Below are 19,897 nucleotides of genomic sequence, written 5' to 3' on the forward strand. Positions count from 1 at the left end.
AAATAAAACAAATTTAATTTAATCGGGAGCTCAAATAACATTAATTAGTGGTTCAAATTCAAACAAATTTCGGGAGCTCAAATAAAATTAATTCGTGGTTCAAATTCAAACAAATTTAATTTTTAATAAGTAACTATACCTACGTCTTTAAATACTAATTTCCTTGAAATAAATTCAACTTATTAAATAAATTAACTGTGTATTTTAGATCTACATTTACTCATCGCACGGGTGCACGGGGACATTTAGGTACTGATTGGATATGGTAAGTCCATACTTTATAAAAAAAATCCTGTGGTTGTCACTGTGTTCAGACAGGTTTAGCATTTACAGTTAGTAGCCCTTATTGGTGGTGTATATGTCGGAAACAGGGAAATGCGCCGAACACACAAGTGCCGTTTTGCCTTGTTTAAAACTGCATCACCCCTATCTCTTGCTATAAGTAATTAAATAGCAGTCCACTTTACACGTCGCATAGGTTTTCTTGGAAATCTTGAATTTAAACATAATATTATTCCTTACGAATTCCATATAAAAATATAAAAAAATATTGACCTCACATCGACTCATTAGATTTTTGTTCCTTGACATCCCTTCTTTGGTACTAACAAATTAATTTATTCAAAACCATAAAATTACCACCAGATTACATAAATTATACAATGCTATCCAAAGAACTAACCGAAATAAATACATTCCATCTTTTTTCCTTGTTTTATCATTGTTATTTTTACATATTTTAACGGCACATTTCGTAATTGTTGACAACTTCACATTTGAGCGTTTCAAACAAGACTAAACGAAAAAGTAACGCGTGATCTGTTTTAACGTTACTTTTGTGGGGCCATTTTTTGCGGCTGATTGTGTATCTAGTTCTTTATTCTATATCAATGGTTATTTGTATAAATAATGTATTGACGAATCATCGTATATTTAATAATCTTTCGTTTGATGTAGCACACGTGTATGTATGACCCATGGTATAGTTATAATTTAGATTTTGCAAATTTCGGTCGTGATTATCTGTATGACGTCATTATTAGTTACTCAGAGACAATAGAGATGGTCTCCCGGCGGTTTTAGAATCCAGGTCATGTTGCTAATAACATACTAGATGCTTATGCGGATTATCCTGAAAATTAGCAATTTCGATTTTTTTTATTTTAATGCATTTGTACTAGGGTTTGCTCTCGGGAAATACCGGTACCGAAAGTACCGGGAATTCCCGGGATTTAGAGCCAAGCAAAGAACCGGGATTTCAAAATTAAAATCCCGGTACTCCCGGGATTTTCGGGACTTAAATTTCCGGTACAATATTTGACTGCTTTCTGTTACTTAGCATGAAATATCATGTTATATAAAGAAAATACATATATTTTGTCAATCTGAGGCTGATGGTAATACTTTTACGGCTGATCACTACATTAAAATAAATTAATAAAAAAGTCAATGGGTTTGACAATATAAAATTACGTGATTTGATACTTTAAGGGCATAAATGTTTGTACGATAAATAATTTTATACGAACAATTACTTATTTCATATTAGTATACTAACTAGAAGCAAAAATAGAGACAATTTTGTAATTAATAAAATACTACTTTTAATTCAAATTCAATCCCGGTATAAGAAACTCACATATGATAATGATATTTTAAAAATTTTAAATGAATTTTTAATTCTGGCTGAATAATTTCTTGATTTGTCGTATTGATAGTTATTATATGTTCGAAGGTCCACAGCCCATTTTGAACGCATGCGAAAATTATAATTTTTTTTTAATTCTTTTTCACAAAACGTCTTACATATTTAAAAAAAAATGATGATATTACTGAGCCACAATTCAGTTTTAGCCAATCAAATCAACAAATATATTAAAAATATCATGTAGTTTAGAAAAAAAAAAACAAATTATATTAATGATTGTGTGACTTAAAGGTGAAAAGAAGTGTGTATATTCACTGTGCTACTTTTTTATTGTTTTAAGAAAAATTCGTGGTCGTTTTACGTTTTTTTTTACTGAAAATTGATGTGAAAACTGATTTTTGAAGGCAGTCCCGAAAGTACCGAACTACCGGGAAATCCCGGTTCCATTTTTGCCCGGTACCGAAAATCCCGGTTCTTTTAAACAGTACCGGTTCTGCAATCCCTAATTTGTACTGGAAAATACCTACATTTTGTTGCATAATTTCCAAATTTTTAGACAAATTTTATTTTTTTTGATATTAGTGGATTATATAGTGGATACGTACATTGCTTTAACGTCCGACTTTTAGTTTGGTTGTAAAACCCAAATAATCGAATATTTTTTTACATCATTTTTATTTCTTTGTAAATTTCTCTTAAACTGTCGTTTATTTCGGTACACACTGTATGAATTAAATATAGTATATTTAATTGGCTTTGTGCGGTTATTTTCGTCAGCTACACTTAACATTTTAAAAAGAGGCACCCTTAGTTTTTCAAAATATTCGCAAAACTGCTAAAAACCGACCTTTGCACGCTTCTCCTAAAACTTTGATTTCCACCCACGTGTCCAAAAGAAGATTGATGGGTAACAAACAGGAGCATAGTTTTCTTATATTTCGTCCGACAAGGATCTGGTTTAAATCGATTGCCTCGATTTTTTGATTTTTCGAGCAATTTGGGTGCTACATTTGTACAAAAAAAATCCTGATTAGCTATTTGGACGTTTCTTCGTCGGGTACGGTATTCCAATTGTTGAAAGGAATCTTCATTTTTTTTTTACATACATTTTATAAATTACATAAAACTCGCCAAACTGTGGAGTTTGATGGCGAGGTACGCCATATGGCGGTGTGGTATATGGACGTAGTTATGCACAAATGTTTCAACACTTCCAACCCACAAGTCACCCGCAATTGAGTTAATACAACCAGGTTACCTCTTTTGACATATTACATCATATGAGCACAAAGGTACCATCATTTATTTATTTATTTAATCTTTATTGCACAAGAGAAACAACCATATAGTACAAAAGGCGGACTTAATGCCATAAGGCATTCTCTACCAGTCAACCTTAAGGGCTAGTTTCTGATAAAAAATTACCCCAATGTTAGAACCCACAATTTTAACGACTCACTCGTAACCTCGTAAACTAAATTAAGTAGGTAGGTATTCAATTAAGTGAATAACAACTAGGAATGAAAGGAAAAGCAAACATAAGAAAGGAAAATATTTTGAAAAGGATTGGGGCATGATCACGATATAACTTGGCATAGAAAAGGTAGGTAATTAAAATTATTTTTCAAAATGTTTGTCTTTATAATCATTCGTCATCACAGCTTTCTCTGTCATAGTCTGGCAATCCACCAAACCCATCATAACAAGTATTTCCTCAGCACTTTGAAGGGTCTATAAAAATAGAGACAATCCTCAGGTATGTACTACGTACTAGTACATTGATTCCAAATCAGCAAATAATTGCACCGGAGCATTTGGTTTGCCATTAACCCACAATGGCCACAATAAACATAAATCAGATTCTTTTATGGATAGGAATTCCCGCATTTTTATTTTTCCACTATATGAAATCATGCTATGACATAATTAACAGAACCTCAAACCATCACAACCGGTAGACCAAAACGAGGCGAGGAAAATATCCCAAGACCAAATCTATGATGAAAATATAAAGGTGTTTGTGAATTATAAAATGGTAATAGGATCGCGATAGTTGGCTTTCAGAAGAAAAGGGAAAATAAGAGTTCTGGTTAAATGTGTCTAGGTTTCTATCATTGTGTCAGAAATCACATTAAATACAATTTGTTAATAACATTTTTCTACTCCCGTACCTTAATTTGTCATTTAAAAGGTCGTACACACACCTTTAAACCTCTATGTTATAGTTGTCAAGACAAGTCTTTAGTCTATTCCCCAAAAAAGTATTTGTGCATACACGCAGTATCTTTTTGGTACTTTTACGATACTTCGTGTAATCACCACTTAAAAAATATTGTATGAAATACATTGTTGCCAACCTAATTTTAATTGTCATCTCTGAGAGATGAGTACTAACTAGTAGAAACAATAAAGTTGCTTCAGAAATCAGAAACGCGCATATGACACCCGTAATATAGCAAGATCCATAGACTACGAACACCGCTTAGCGTTGCTTGTTAGTCTCCATAGGCTACTGTGGCCAAAATCGAGAAAAAAAACTATCCAAAATTGTAATTTAACTAAGAGCAAGTACCAGGGCCTCATGAGTTACAAGAAGGTGTCGCGTTTACAATATTTTTTCAAAGTAAGTGCTTGGTCGTAGAAAAAGTATTGTATGCAACGTTGTTTAACTGAGTCAAAAAATACTCGTGGCGTCTTTATTAACAATTTTCGGCTTCGCCTCAAATTGTTACTCACGCCACTCGCCTTTTTTGACCCCTCTTAAACAACGGTTGCATAAAATACTATAATAATAAACCATTTAACTAATACTAAATGTAAATAACAATTATAAATAAAATAACCTAAATTAGCGACCTATCAAATATCGGGTGTTCCAGAAAGTATAAGCACAAGTTCTAATTGCAAAAAAAAAAACTATTTTTTTAATTTTAACATTTTAATTTTATATATCTTTTTTTTTATTAAATAATTAATTGAACATTTTATTGACAAGTATTCGACAAATTGACAATTATACGCCAGAGAACGTACAGTCAGCAGCAGAAGTTGCTAAGCGAACTTACCACACTCACAAATAGCCTGCCAGACCATAGCCTTTTTACTGAATTTAAAAATTGACTTTTCGGAATTAACGACATCTTGACCTTCTCGTACGGTATAAAACTGATTACCCGGCAGCATTTTGTAATCGAACTTTATGTACGACTCGACATCCATAACAATGCACGCTTTATTTTGGCACAAGATTTGGTCGTACAGTTTTCGGGCTCTGGGCTTAACGCATGAGGCTTGTTTGGCGCTCCTCTTCGGCTTTTTCTATTTTCTCGAACAGATATGTCTTTTTTCTCATAAACGCTTGTGCGGGTCCAAGCAGGTCTCCTTTTCGGACCGCTTTTAGGTGACTCGTGAAAAGTGAAGTCATGACCATACTTTTGGATAGCGGTGCGAACTGCTCCGACGCTAACTCCCTCCATTTTTGCCAATTGTCTTAAACTAATATTGGAAGTCTCTGATCTGTTTACGTTTTCCAGAGAAATTTCTCGCATTTTACTAATTTTTCGCAAAATCTTGACATAGATAATAGTTGTTTTTTTGTAACTATAGAACAATAATTCTGCATTAAAACTTTTTTGCTATCACAATGGTAAAAAAAGTAGCAGCACTTGACAGTTGTGCTTATAACTTTCTGGAACACCCGATATTTCCTTAATGATCGTCATGTTCTAAATACAATAAATACTAGGTATACATTACGTTGAATATCGATAAATGAGAACATGTCAAATTTACACGATTCAATTTACAATTTCAAATGTCAAAGTCATATACTCATTTACTGAATAAAGTGGATTATCCAATAAAAGGACCCTCAGTTGACGTTCAAATATTTCGTCAGATGTTTCCATTCGTAATTCAGCGGGTAGACGCTCTCGTAGTATGTCGGGCCGATTACTCGCGGGTTTTTGCATGAAAGTGCCATGCGTCGCGGCAGTGTTCTGAGTCTCCCCGTGGATTTGATTAATTTACCCGTGACCTCAACACGTTTAAACTGTGGCAAGTTTTTTCTTACGAACATCAATACTTCGAATATGTATAGTGAGTAGTGCGTCATTATTCGATTTTTCTTAAATAGTTCCTCACAAGGTTTATGCGTCGTTGGACTAAAAGTAAATATGGCGATGTATAAAAATGTCTACTTGCATAAGTTCGTGCGTATATAATTTCGACGAAGTATAAAAATGTGCATCTGTATATTCGACCAAATACAAATATGTTGCGGCACTAGACTAAAAGTAAATATGACGATGTATAAAAATGTCCACTTGCATAAGTTCGGGCGTATATAATTTTGACAAAGTATAAAAATGTGTATCTGTATATTAGACCAAATATAAATATGTTGCGACACTAAAAGTAAATATGGCAATGTATTTTAAAATTACTCTTTGTTATATTTATTGAATATTATTCGTTTTAATTTAAGAACTAGATGTTACGAGGGGATGAATTTGTTCCGTATATGTATTATTATAATCCTGGACCTATGTAAAGAAAGTAGTCATTTTAATATTCCGACTTGATAAGACTTAGACATTTGTATACTTTGAAAGTAGTCATTTTTATATTCCGACTTGATAAGACTTAGACATTTGTATACTTTGAAAGTAGTCATTTTTATATTCCGACTTGATAAGACTTAGACATTTGTATACTTTGAAAGTAGTCATTTTTATATTCCGACTTGATAAGACTTAAACATTTTGAAGTATTGGCTTTCTAATACTCGGACCAATTTTTATTTTATATCTAGACATTTTTATACATCGCCATATTTACTTTTAGTCCAACGACGCATAAACCCCTTACAAGGGTGCCTGGGTTTAACTCCTGCCAGTAACCGTATCGTACCGTATCGTATATGTTTTTCGTCCTTGTGGCTAGGCGAGACTCCTGTTCTTCAACTGTACAAACTTTAGCAATATCTTTAACAAACTGGATAAGAAGAATAAGGGTTATAACCGCAAACATCGAAGTTCGCAAATTGCGGGCATTTTTCTCTATCATTTTAAATACGCCTTCATTGGAGTAACAGAGAAAGATCCCCGAAATTTGCGAATTTCGTTTTTTGCGGTAGTCCCTAAGGACGTACAAACTGGGACCCGTGAGAATACACAGTTTTTCAAAATACTCTCTAAATGAACCCAAAGGAGGAGTGTGAACCATTGCTCGAATTGCTCTTTTCTGGGCAATCAAGGCTCCGTTTATATTATATAAAAATGTATTTCCCCAAAACTTTATGCTATACCGGAATCTTGACTCTACTAGGGTATAATAAACAATTTTGAGTTGATCTAGATCTAAAACATCTCTGAGGCTTCTAAGGGCATAACAAGCTGAATGGATCGAATTTACTATAGCCTCTAGCTCTCGCTTCCAATTTATGTTACAATCAATTTAAACTCCCAGAAATTTAACGTGGCGCATAGTAACATCAAGTTTTTTTGCCGTTTAGTTTGAATAGCAAACCTTGGGTCTTATCTGAATTCAGACGTAAGTAATTACACAAGAACCAATGACTAAAGGCTGAAATAGCACTATTGGTGATACTATTGAGCTCAGCCATGCTATTCGCAGATATGACTGCGTTTGTGTCGTCTGCAAAAACAATCAAGGAGCAGCTCAGTACGACATTAGACACATAGTTGAGTAGGTCATTAACAAATAGTGTAGGAGGAAAAGTATAGGGCCTAGAATGGAACCCTGTGGTACCCCTCTGTTTACTCTAACTAACTTTGATTTAACAGGAATGTCAACTCTACATTCACCACTAATTAAATTCAGAATTACTTATTTCTACATATTGGTTCCTGTTTTGAAGATAGCTAATAAGAGGTGATACGCATTTCCCCTGATTCCATAAAACTTAAGCTTTTCCATAAGAATCACATACCCCATATGCCTTTAGAACAATATTTGGTCTTAGAAATTTCAGATTGGACCGCGGTCCTCTTAGAATATCTTATGACTTTCCTAAATATATTGATACACTTAGCCTTATATTCCAGAACAGAACTATCACACGTAGCCTTATTAACATTATTTAATTACACAAACGGGTCTAACGCGATATAATAAACATTAAACTTTGACGGGTAGCTGCAATTTCTTTGTCTACCCCAATGATATTATATAACCATAGATAGGTTATACTCATACTTGAGGAGCACAAAAAATACTTCCATATTTATTTCTGTGCCTACGAAGAAATCTGTTATTTTTGATTAATTTTCTCATTCCATCCATCTTTGTCACACTCGTTGTTAAACATAAGCTCGTCTCTTTCTCATTCGGTGTGCGGGAGCTCGTTAGCACGTGTACATTTCTCGCTTGTCCAGCCGCGACTAAAGGCAACTTGTCCAATTTGTCACAAGGTAAGCGCTTCAATTTTGGAACGCCTATAACCTATCTTGAGTTATAAATCATTGGTCTACCCCGAACATTTGTATTAACTAATTTCGGGTAGTTTAGTGGTGTTTTATTAATATCTCCGTTGATATTTGTTGAGACGTCAGTCTTTCCGTGACCACAGCTGGTGTAACTCAGCTGAAACGTCGGAATTAAAGGTAAAAACAATGAAATTATATCGCGTTAGACCCGTTTGTGTAATTAAATATGTGTACAAAACGCGAGAGTTTAAAGTCTTATTAACATTGCTTAATTTAATTAATATTTTTTACTGACAAGACTTCTACATACATATACGAGTTGGACGGAATGCTTATTGGACTAAATTTAATGAGGGTGAAAAGGGGGGGGGGGTGGAAATGAGAGACTTAATGAATTGCCTGTTAATTGGTGTGTGCCATTAAGCTTATTATATTCAAAATTATTGCCATTTGATTTTATCCAGGCGCTATACTTAACTCTAGGTGATGTTACTGATTCCAGGCAGACGAAGTCGCAGGCAAAAGCTAGTATTCTATAATTTTGGGGTAGGTACACAAAAATAATATACGATTGATTAATCTCCAAATGTAATTATTTGCAGCCCGTGGTCAAGGAAGGATTCCTGATGAAGCAAACGCGCAGCTTCCAGCGTTGGCAACGACGGTACTTCAAGCTGCGCGGACGTACGATTTATTATGCTAAGGAAAAAGACGTGAGTAGATACCCAAACCCAAATAAACCGACCAAGTACGTCCGACAACGCATAATAGATGGTTCCATACTTTCATACAAAACAAATGAAGCAACAAAGAACCCTACATGTATAACGTGTTTTAAACTGGCCAGTTTGAGAAAATTCCAAAACCTTCCAAGGACGAGTCGTGTGGCTCCGTTAACACCACCTTAGTACGCTCCCTTTTCCTTGTTATGTAAGGCGCTTTTTTAGGGTTCCGTAGCCAAATGGCAAAAAACGGAACCCTTATAGATTCGTCATGTCTGTCTGTCTGTCTGTCCGTCTGTCCGTCTGTCTGTCCGTCCGTATGTCACAGCCACTTTTCTCCGAAACTATAAGAACTATACTGTTGAAACTTGGTAAGTAGATGTATTCTGTGAACCGCATTAAGATTTACACACAAAAATAGAAAAAAAACGATAAATTTTTGGGGTTCCCCATACTTCGAACTGAAACTCAAAAAATTTTTTTTCATCAAACCCATACGTGTGGGGTATCTATGGATAGGTCTTCAAAAATGATATTGAGGTTTCTAATATCATTTTTTTCTAAACTGAATAGTTTGCGCGAGAGACACTTCCAAAGTGGTAAAATGTGTCCCCCCCCCCCCTGTAACTTCTAAAATAAGACAATGAAAAAACTAAAAAAAATATATGATGTATATTACCATGTAAACTTCCACCGAAAATTGGTTTGAACGAGATCTAGTAAGTAGTTTTTTTTTATACGTCATAAATCGCCTAAATACGGAACCCTTCATGGGCGAGTCCGACTCGCACTTGGCCGCTTTTTTAACCGACTTCCAAATCTCAAAGAAGGAGGTTATCAATTCGGTTGTATGTTTTTTTTTATTTTTATTTTTTTTATTTTTTTTTATGTTTGTTACTCCATATCTCCGTCATTACTGGACCGATTTTGAAAAATCTTTTTTTGATTGTATGTATATGCATACAGATTGGTCCCGTTTTTGTCAAAACCCAGTTCTGATGATGGGATCCATGAGGAATCGAGGGAACTCCTCAAATCTTAAAGGCATACATATAGTGATTTTTGTGTTTTTATCAACAAATCAAGCATATACATTCAGAAACGTGAAATTTGATGAAGTGGAACTGCTGATGATGATCAGAACAGAACTCTTCAACGACGCATAGTTCACGTTTGGCGATTTGTCCTCTTCGTTATGTTTGTTAAGCAAGTTAAGTTTTTAAGCCACATTTTTGTCAAGCTCGAGTTCTGATGATGGGATCCATGAGGAATCGAGGGAACTCCTCAAATCTTAAAGGCGTGCGTATAGAGATTTTTGTATTTTCATCAGAAAATCAAGCATTTTTATTAAAAACTGTCGCATTTGATGAAGTGGAACTGCTGATGATGATCAGAACAGAACTCTTCAACGACCCATAGTTCACGTTTGGCGATTTGTCCTCTTCGTTATGTTTGTTAAGCAAGTTTAGTTTTTAAGCCACATTTCTGTCAAGCTCGAGTTCTGATGATGAGATCCATAAGGAATCGAGGGAACTCCTCAAATCTTAAAGGCATACATATAGTGATTGTTGTGTTTTAATCAACAAATCAAGCATATACATTTAAAAAGTAACATTTGAGGAAGTGTAACTGCTGATGATGACCAGAACGAAACTCTTTAATGACGCATAGCTCGCGTTTGGCGATTTTTTCTTTTCGTTATGTTTGTTAAGCAAGTTAGGTTTTTAAGCCATATTTATGTCAAGTTCTGAACATGGGATCCATGAGAAATCGAGGGAACTCCTCAAATCTTAAAGGCACACGTATAGAATTTTCTGTATTTTCATCATAAAATAAAGCATTAACATTAAAAACTGTCGCATTTGATGAACTGGAACTGCTGATGATGATCAGAACAGAACTCTTCAACGACGCATAGTACATGTTTGGTGATTTCGAATTTCGACTTTGACTTGGACTGGGACCCGGACTGGGATCCAGATCCGGACTCGTACCCGGATCCGGTTCGGACCCGGACCCGGACCTGGACTCGGATTCGGACTCGGACCTGCACTAGACACGGACTCGGACACAGACCTGGACCTTGACCCGGAAAACCACTATTATACCTAAACTAAATAAACCACTATGATTACCTACCATAAAATGTAGGTATAAAGTATGATGAGGCCAAACCCCTCCCGCTCAAACCCCCGTACACCGCACCGCATGCGCCGTTAAATGGGTTAGGTTAGGTTTGAACTGCTATCCTCACAGAACCGAACAAAAGTGGGTTAGGTTAGGTTAGAACTGCGAGCCTTACAGAAACGAAATGCTTCCTTTTCTACATAGCGCACCATCTACAATAATCTTTCACCGGGCCGCATAGAAGTCGGTTTTTTTTTTCTTAAAAATTATTTGTTATTATATTTACAAAAAAGCCCCGTTGAGGTAGGTATGCTTATTGTAACAGTCGGGCAATTACGCAACTCTATACTGAGCTTGTCCCGACATCTTCTTGGCCGGCTTTTTGGAAACATGGGAAACACACGGTGTTTTTTTAAACGCCGTTAACTTCGGGATATGGCTAAGTAGGTACATTTAAGGAAACTGAATGGCAAAGTTAATTTTTATTTTTGAATTTTTCGTAAAAAGTAATTAATACTGTTCTGGTAATAGGACATTGTATTTAAATCCACCAAAAACAATTAAACTATGACATATCAATGACATTTCGAATACATATCGATCGTCCGAGATAGGACTTGCGTTTAGTAGCAAAATTAAGGTAAAGGGCCCCTGTTTCGGTAGGTTAAGGCTCTTGAGAGTTTGTATATTACTAAGCATTTTTTTAAATATTACTAAGCATATCAATACCTTGAAAGCTTTTGAGTAAGTTATATTAGTTCTTTGTTAATAATTTAATGTATAAACTATAGGGTTTTAGTTGAAACTTTTTTTTATATGAATTTTTTCGTGAACCTCTTATTTGGCTCCCATTTCGTGATACAAATTTAGCTCAGCTCCTAAGTTCGTGAATTCGTGTCCCCTGTTTCGGAATAAAGTTTTCTTAGAGTAATTGGTGATAATTTGCTGATAATCATTTTAAATATTTAACGGTCTTACCTACTTACGAGTAATTGTAAGGTCAAATTAATAATAATATTTAAAAAAATGTTAAATTGAGAGCTAGCTTAAAGTTTTTTGTACTCGTCGTCTTTAATGGTTTAATTAAGACTTCGTAAACCATATGGGTACTTTATTACTTGATTAAAAGCCGAACTATATAAATAAAAAATCAAAAAATAAATAAAAAAAATTGAGAAAAAAATTAACTATCTTGTACGTTAAATATAAACATACACAAAAATAAATCAAATAAATTGAATTATAAATAAAATTGTGTTAGTAAGTTAATATGAGAATATACGTGGAATATACCTTAAAAATTTAAAGTCGGGTCACATTCAAACTCGTTTTATGAGAATTCTAGTGAAAAAAACATATACCGAATTTCGCTCATACGAAACTTCATGAAATACATTAATTGTTTTCTAATTTATTTTTTAATTATCTTCGTTGTTCTATTTAAAAACAAGCACTCAAAATGTATCTAGAAAATCCTTGCTTCGTTGGTGGCACGAAATAGGAGACACACGAAAAATAAAATGACCGCTATTTCGTGAGTCGATTTATTGCAATTTTAAGGTATTTCTATGCATATATTCAATATTTTTTCTTATCAAATCAATTACTAAGGAACCCACAGAAACACTCCCAAAAACTTTTATTCGAATGGGTTTAGCTTTTCCTTCCTATAATAGTAGTTTATGCAACAGTGATATAATAAGGGTTCTTAAAATTCAAGGGTCGAAGTTACAAAACGAGACGTAGTCGAGTTTTGTAAAAAAAGACCCGCGAATTTTAAGAACCAATTATGAGCTGTTGCATACATTACTTTTTCTATGACAGCTGCAGCAAAAAAAAAAAAAAAAAAAAAAAAAAAAAAAAAAAAAAAAAAAAAAAAAAAAAAAAAGGAATAATAATAAAAAAAAAAAAAAAAAGGAATAATAATAAAAAAAAAAGGAATAATAAAAAAGGTAATTATTAAAAACAAAGAGTTATTATTAAAAAAAAGAGTTATTATTTAAAAAAAATTGAGTTATTATTTAAAAAAAAAAAGAGTTATTATTGTAAATGAAAACATACCTCTTTCAATCAAGATGATCGGAACTTGTATCTTTAAAAAAAATAAAGCAGTTGTATTATACTCATAAGATGACTGCTAGCAGTCATCTTATGAGCCTATAGACAAAGCATTCAAATGACATTGCTTTAGATATCACTGTCAGTCATTTAATTGACACATTTAAGTGCTGGAGTAGAAAAATAAGCTTAACAAGTGAGAGCGCGCACCTTACGCCTAAAAAAAGTGCACACATACAACACAGCTGTTCGCGGCCGTCTGACAATTTCGACCGTCGTATTGCTCTCAGTTTAATCACTAAAATATTGGTTATTATTTTATTGAAGAGGTTAAATAATACAGATTTTTTTCATATGTATAATTTAAATAAAAAAATACTTGAATTCCTTATTATTTGCGCCAGAAACAAAACTAACGAAATAACGTACTAACACGAACTTGGGGCCCTTTGCCCTTTACCTTATAAAAACTCATACTAAACACTAATCAATATGTAGGTAAACAGGCCCTAAGGCAAGTGTAGGCGCTCGTAGGGACGTTGTCAGATAAAAATAAATCATTAATTATCTCCAAAATGAGTGATCTCTATTAATGAGTTAAGTAATTAGAGTAACGGTTTCTTGGAAATAGTTAAGTACTTTCCTACTTAATTTAAGCTCAGGAATGCACCCTTGAAATTAACGGACTTTAAAAAAAAACACCGTGTAATACAAAAGACAGTATGATTATTTCCCTGTAATATGTACCTACTCCATTAACAAGCGACTTATTTGCCAGGCAGGAGATTTTTTCTCTCTCTATTAGCCGAAGCCAAAAGTTCACCTGATAAAAGCTCTACTACATAATTATGTAACTATTGGGACCGTGCACGATGGCAGCGCCGCCTAGCGTTCGCAACGTGGTCGGCGCAGTCAAATAACGAGCGCAACAAAATAAAGATTATTCCTTAAAAATATTTACTATAATGTACTTAACAATGTGCGGATTCTATTCCTATTTCTTGTTAAATACACTTGGTTTTTGCTTTAGTGAAAACAGTAAGAATTATCTGTGTATTTTATATTATTCGGTCAATTTCCTTCGACAACGAAGGAAATTGACCGAACAACAATGTTTCGTTACAATTTCAATGAAAAAATGCATGTTTCGCTATGTTTTGATGACTTACTTAGTGATCCTCATCCTGGGGATACGTACGATGCTTGATGAACAATTCTAAAAAGGTATGTATTATCTTTATAAGTACAATTAACACCCAATTTTTTCATTCATCTCTACATGTAACGCGTGAAGATATAACTTTGACCTACATTTTAACCTTAAGATACTACAAATAGAAAACTCGTTGTTTGTTCAATAAATAACTTATTTAGTTATGTTTTAAATCGTATAATATTAGAAGCTAGAAATAAATAATAAAAACTATACAGCCTTATAAGTGTATGGTTCAAGTAATTTCTTCATTACCGACGCGAGAAATAGACTAATCTATATAGCTAACTATATTTTGCTATATAGCGAGGGTATATAGCGCCTACCGCCGATGCAACACATTGTTCGTCAGTCAGTTGGCCGCGTGATCTCGTAGCGGACGCCCGTATGCTGCTGTTAGCGAAAATATATACGATCTCTCCTGTCGGGAAGGAGTGTGGTTCTCGTTAGTCTTCATCGCCATCGCTTGATTTATACAGTAAGTAGCAAGTGTACATTATTATAATTATACGTAATGAAGTGTTTTAGTGTTGCCTTTCAGATGGTTTATTCTGCAAAATTAAGGTCTGATGCCAACTCATGTAGGCGACAAAAACTTCATTCATATCGGTTTCATTCACTTCTTTTCCTTCCAATTTTACTGGGGAAGGTAATGAATGACTTAAGAAGGTAATGATAATATATTCGAGGCAGTGCATTTAATGGAAAGAGGCTTAGTTATTATAAATATTACGTTGTTATAAACATTTAAAACTGTATATGTGACGTTATCTATGAAAAGGGACTTTATTGTTGATGGCGCTTACGCCATTATTAAGAGGCCGGTATTGATTTTAGCCGCAAAAATGTAAAATTGATAGATTTAGGCAATGAAGTTGTACACCTTTTGTTACGCAATAGAAATAACAAGTACTCGTATCTATTAGCACGTCTTCTTATCTTCCACTTGTACAGATCAATTTTTTGAAAACAGACTAAGTTAGTAATGATTGTTTTTCTGATGGACGTTTAGGTAAACGCGCGTTAAGCACTGATTTAGTCGATCTTATTTGTGAATTTCGTAAAGTTTGGACTGCTAAAAATGGTAATTTTGTATTACACATATCCTGTACTTCAACTGTCGTAGACTACATTTTTGTTTTTATGACTTTAAAATAGTGTAAATGAAGGTTAGACGAAATCAATTTTCTCCAGAAATTACCTCAAAACAAGTGGCAATTTCTCCGAAAATCTACTTATTTTCGACGTAGTTTTCATACTCAAATAATCTGCAACGTTTACTTAAACTGTTGTGATACATAATTTTATATAAATTGCAACTTTTATTTTTTGACGAATTTTTAAAAACTGCTCTCTTTATTCGTATATAACCAGTGACGCGCGCTCGCGGACTCATTCGCTCGCCAGAGCTTATAGAGGCAGGACGTGTGCTGATCGGCTCCGCACGTTGCATCGACGATCGCGAAGTTATTTATCGTAGTGTGCGTGCGCGCCGTGTAAAATATTATATCTGTTTGCGTCTTTGGCTGTTATGGTATGCGTGTATACTACGACCAGGAACTTTAATCCTTGGTTGTAAGTACTTCTTTATTTTCTTGTATAGTTTATAGTATTATCATCTATTATTGGTTAGTTCGTGTTTAGGCTTGATTGATTCGTCTCAAAAAGATATTCGACACAATGTGGTATTCAGGGTCTGATGATGAAGCCGACAGGTACTCAAGAGTCCTCATCAACCAGGACGTGAAACCACTTCGCGTTTGGTCTTGTTTAATTCGTCTCAACAAGATCTTTGACACGAGATGGTATTCAGGGTCTGGTGATGAAGCCGACAGGTGCTCAAGAGTCCTCATCAACCAGGACGTGAAACCACTTCGCGTTTGGGCTCGTTTAATTCGCCTCAACAAGATCTTTGACAAGAGATGGTACTCAGAGTCTGACGATGAAGCCGACAGGGGCTCAAGAGTACTCATCAACCAGGTCGTGAAACCACGTCGTGTTTGGGCTCGTTTGATTCGTCTCAACAAGATCTGAATGCCATCTAGCGAGTTTCGCTCTAACTGGTAGGTATTAATATAACTCGAGTACTAACAGTGATGTGCTTAGGGGTTTCAAGTAATGCGACAAAATAACGCTAGATGGCGTTAACCTCAATTATACATAGTGCATTTTGCACTAGTCTTTGAGTTTTCACTTCTGCCGGCACTCCCTGAGTGCAACCCGTTGTTTTTTTTTTTAAATAAAAGCGTGTTACACCTTTTTTATTCCTCTTGCTGCCAAAATGTAACACGATTTTATTTAAAAACGGTTAGTAGTAGCTTTATATATATATAGGGTGGATTTTCTTTTTGGGTCAGTGAGGGCAGCTACCAGATCCCGTGCTGCTACGAGAAAATGGTCTTAGAAGACCTTCCCTCGATTTCAAATCAATGAAGATTGGCTTTTACAGATTTTGGAAAAAACATACAGGGTGCGAGAAAAAGGTAATTTTTGACAAACTTTTTATTTGATGCCAATCGATCCCATTTCTGTTGAGGATCAAAACCTTGTATGGAAGCAAAAAAAAATTCCGGCTAGAAAAGCCACAAATCGAGGAAAACTTTTCCCATACAATTTGTATGAAAATGAAAACTTTTATTTTTCACATGATATTTTTATATGCCAATCGATCCCATTCCTATCCAGTATCAATAGTTTCCTAGGGGTCAACTTACGGTAATGTACTAAAAAGCCACAAATTAATAAAAACTTTCTCCATAAGTAATCATTTATTGTCAGATTGTGAATGTCAGTTTACAGATGTTACAAAATTATGTATCATACAACGTTTTACAGTAGGTACATATGGCCATTTTAATATTCGACATAGTTACGTAATGTGCTAATTATCGCACTAGTGCCGTAAAGTACCACCATCTGTATTGTAAAATGTATTAATAAAATGGTAGGTATATTTTTTATCAAAATTTAATTATTTAATTATTTTAGTATTATTTTAAGCTTTTTAGTTTTTGTTAGGTATTAACAAATAAAAAATCTTATATTCATATATATTTTTTTGAACTTTTTAGCTTCATCAAATCATCATCAAACTCTTTAGGACCAAAGTACTCGCCAAGACGAATCAAACGAGCCCAAACTCGATGGGATTGAGTTGTTTTATTACGGAGTTCCTATGGCCACCTCCCAGCTCCATTATCAAACCCTGGAAACTATCGAGAGACCAAGTACTCGTCAAGACGAATCGTACTAGCCCAAACTCGATGGGGTTATAGCGTTTTATTACGGAGTTCCTATGGCAACTGTTCAGCGCCATCATCAGACCCCGGATACCATCTAAAGACAAAGTACTCGTCAAGACGAATCAAACGAGCCCAAACTCGATAGGGTTGCGACGTTTCATTCCAGAGTTCCTATGGCTACCTTCCAACTTCATCATCAGATTAGCTCCATATCATCATAATATTGCATTGTCACCTAAAATTTTCATTTACTAAAAGGGTAACATATAATATATGTTACCGTAAAATTGCACTAAGATTATATATATATATATGTCGGCGACGGATGGTCCCGATGGCGGTGGGCGCGTGGGGGTAGTACCTAGATGTATTACTTCACAGCCAAAATAGTAGGTATGCTACCAACGCATGAAATAAACATTCAGACTCGTTACCCATACTAGTGCCTACTATATTTTAGTACTAAATTATCAAAACGACCAATCACTATTCCAAAATTATTTGAATCAAAATAAAAAGATCACATGAAACCGTTCAAATCTTTATTTTACAAAAGTAAGCTTCTAATGGCACATAAGAAATCAAAATAACACTTGGAATAAAACACTTAGCTAAACGGTTAAACAACGTGAGAATCTATAAGCTTTCAGAATAATCCTTCAGGTGTAAGCCTTCAGGAACGTAGCGAATTAGGCACGAGCTTGGCTAACGTCCGATCTCTAGCGCGGTCCGATCAAGAAAACGGAAGCCAGTTCCAGCGGCGGAGCCAACCGCTCCCGCCTCCAATTCAAGTTGGTAAACCTGCCTGACCAGTCTACCAACATAACGACAAAAATGCCTGCTCGTGCCTACGTTCACTCAAGATACGCCTCTTGACGTTCCAAAGCCTTCTATCAGTCATTTTCGTTCAACATTACACCAATAGATGGCGGCGTTACTCACTACGCAGCTTCATTATTTCGTTACAAGCAAATAATACATAGCCAAACATTGCTAATCGACTTTTACAGGCGTCTAACTATGAACTGTAATGCTGCAATACGTCTTTCTGGTGTCTCGCTCCGACACGGCCGTCCTGCGCTACACACGTCCTCGTGTGTGGGTGTACGCATTTGATACTGAAACAAAACATACAGCACAGTATGTCATCGCTCGGTCATTCCTGACCAACAATTTGGGTCTCATTCAAATTACTATTAAAATCAAACTTTGTTATCAATCAAACCAGAAAAAAAAAATAATTGTTCAAAATTACTTTAACAATCCTCAATTCTCTAGTCAAAAATAGTCCATCGAGCAACGACTAAATAAAAATACTCGTCAGTAATCATCGCTGCTATCTAACGGATACACTCCAATAATCATCGCCTCCATCTGGCGGGTACTCTCAAATTTATGTGAAAACAAAACAATCCCAAACATCAAAAACACAAATCACAACAGCTCTAATTCATTGCTCGATAGTATCACTACTATTGTCGTCAATATCAATTTACGGGGAAATTATCTGGCATAAAAAAAAATTGGTCATATGTGATCTAAATTTTTGTAAGACATCTTAAAATAAATAAGATTCTGAATTGATAGTTCCAATTTTACTCATATGAACACAGTACATAAACGGGAATTCATTTTTAACAAAACAACACCAGTCCTTCGGTGCACTGCCAGTCCTTCGGCAGATACCAGACCCTCGTCAGAAGTAACCATCTCAGCTGCGTAAGTGCTACTCCTCGCAAAGAGTATTCTGCACATAAAAAGCAGACCACGTGCACCTCTTACATGCTCCGGCACTTCTGATGCGGTCACTAAACAATACCCAGTCCATCGGGCATACTTTCAGTCCATCGAAAGCAAAACAGTATTGCCCAGTCCATCGGGCGTGCCTTCAGTCCATCGAAAGCATGACAGTATTGCCCAGTCCATCGGGCGTAATTTCAGTCCTACGAAAGTACAAGCTTTCAGTCCGTCGAAAGCAAAACAATGTTAACAGTGAATTCCAAAAAAAAAAAAAAAAAACAGGTCTTTAAATCATGTTACTCAGAACCATTGGTACGATCAGCGTCAACTGATCAACTGAAACTGAACATTACTGATCAAAATCAAACTCGCTCAAGACTTCTATGCAGAAGTAAAACATCTCAAAATAATCCCAACGAAATGGGAACTGCTCACCAGCTTAATAAAGTATGATGCACGCGACCAAGTCAAAGGTGGTGGTGGTGAGGTCCAACCCAAGCACGGAGGCTGATTCTTTCCGCTTGCCGTTGCCGTTGCTGCGGCAGATTGCGAGAGACACGATGTGGTTCAACATAGCTGGCTGTTACTGAAATCATCATTTGCACGGTATCAGGTTTATCATGAATGCAGGCTACACTCAAAAGGTTTATGAAATGCAAGGTAGCAGACACAAAAAAACATGTTTCCAATGTATACGG

The 19,897-nt window shown here is 35.2% G+C and overlaps 1 protein-coding gene across 2 annotated transcripts in view; it reads left to right on the plus strand.

Annotated features, from left to right (window-relative positions):
• Nucleotides 1–8,668: 8,668 nt before the first annotated feature.
• Nucleotides 8,669–19,897, plus strand: part of LOC134660794 (diacylglycerol kinase eta) — a 186,667-nt gene continuing 175,438 nt past the window's right edge. For both annotated transcript variants that reach the window (XM_063516587.1, XM_063516588.1), the window contains exon 1: nucleotides 8,669–8,810. In XM_063516587.1, the coding sequence (XP_063372657.1) occupies nucleotides 8,724–8,810 (87 nt within the window). In that variant the 5' untranslated portion in view covers nucleotides 8,669–8,723. The remainder of the gene's footprint in view (nucleotides 8,811–19,897) is intronic.

The sequence above is a fragment of the Cydia amplana genome, chromosome Z (assembly GCF_948474715.1).
Source record: "Cydia amplana chromosome Z, ilCydAmpl1.1, whole genome shotgun sequence".
NCBI classification, from domain to species: domain Eukaryota; kingdom Metazoa; phylum Arthropoda; class Insecta; order Lepidoptera; family Tortricidae; genus Cydia; species Cydia amplana.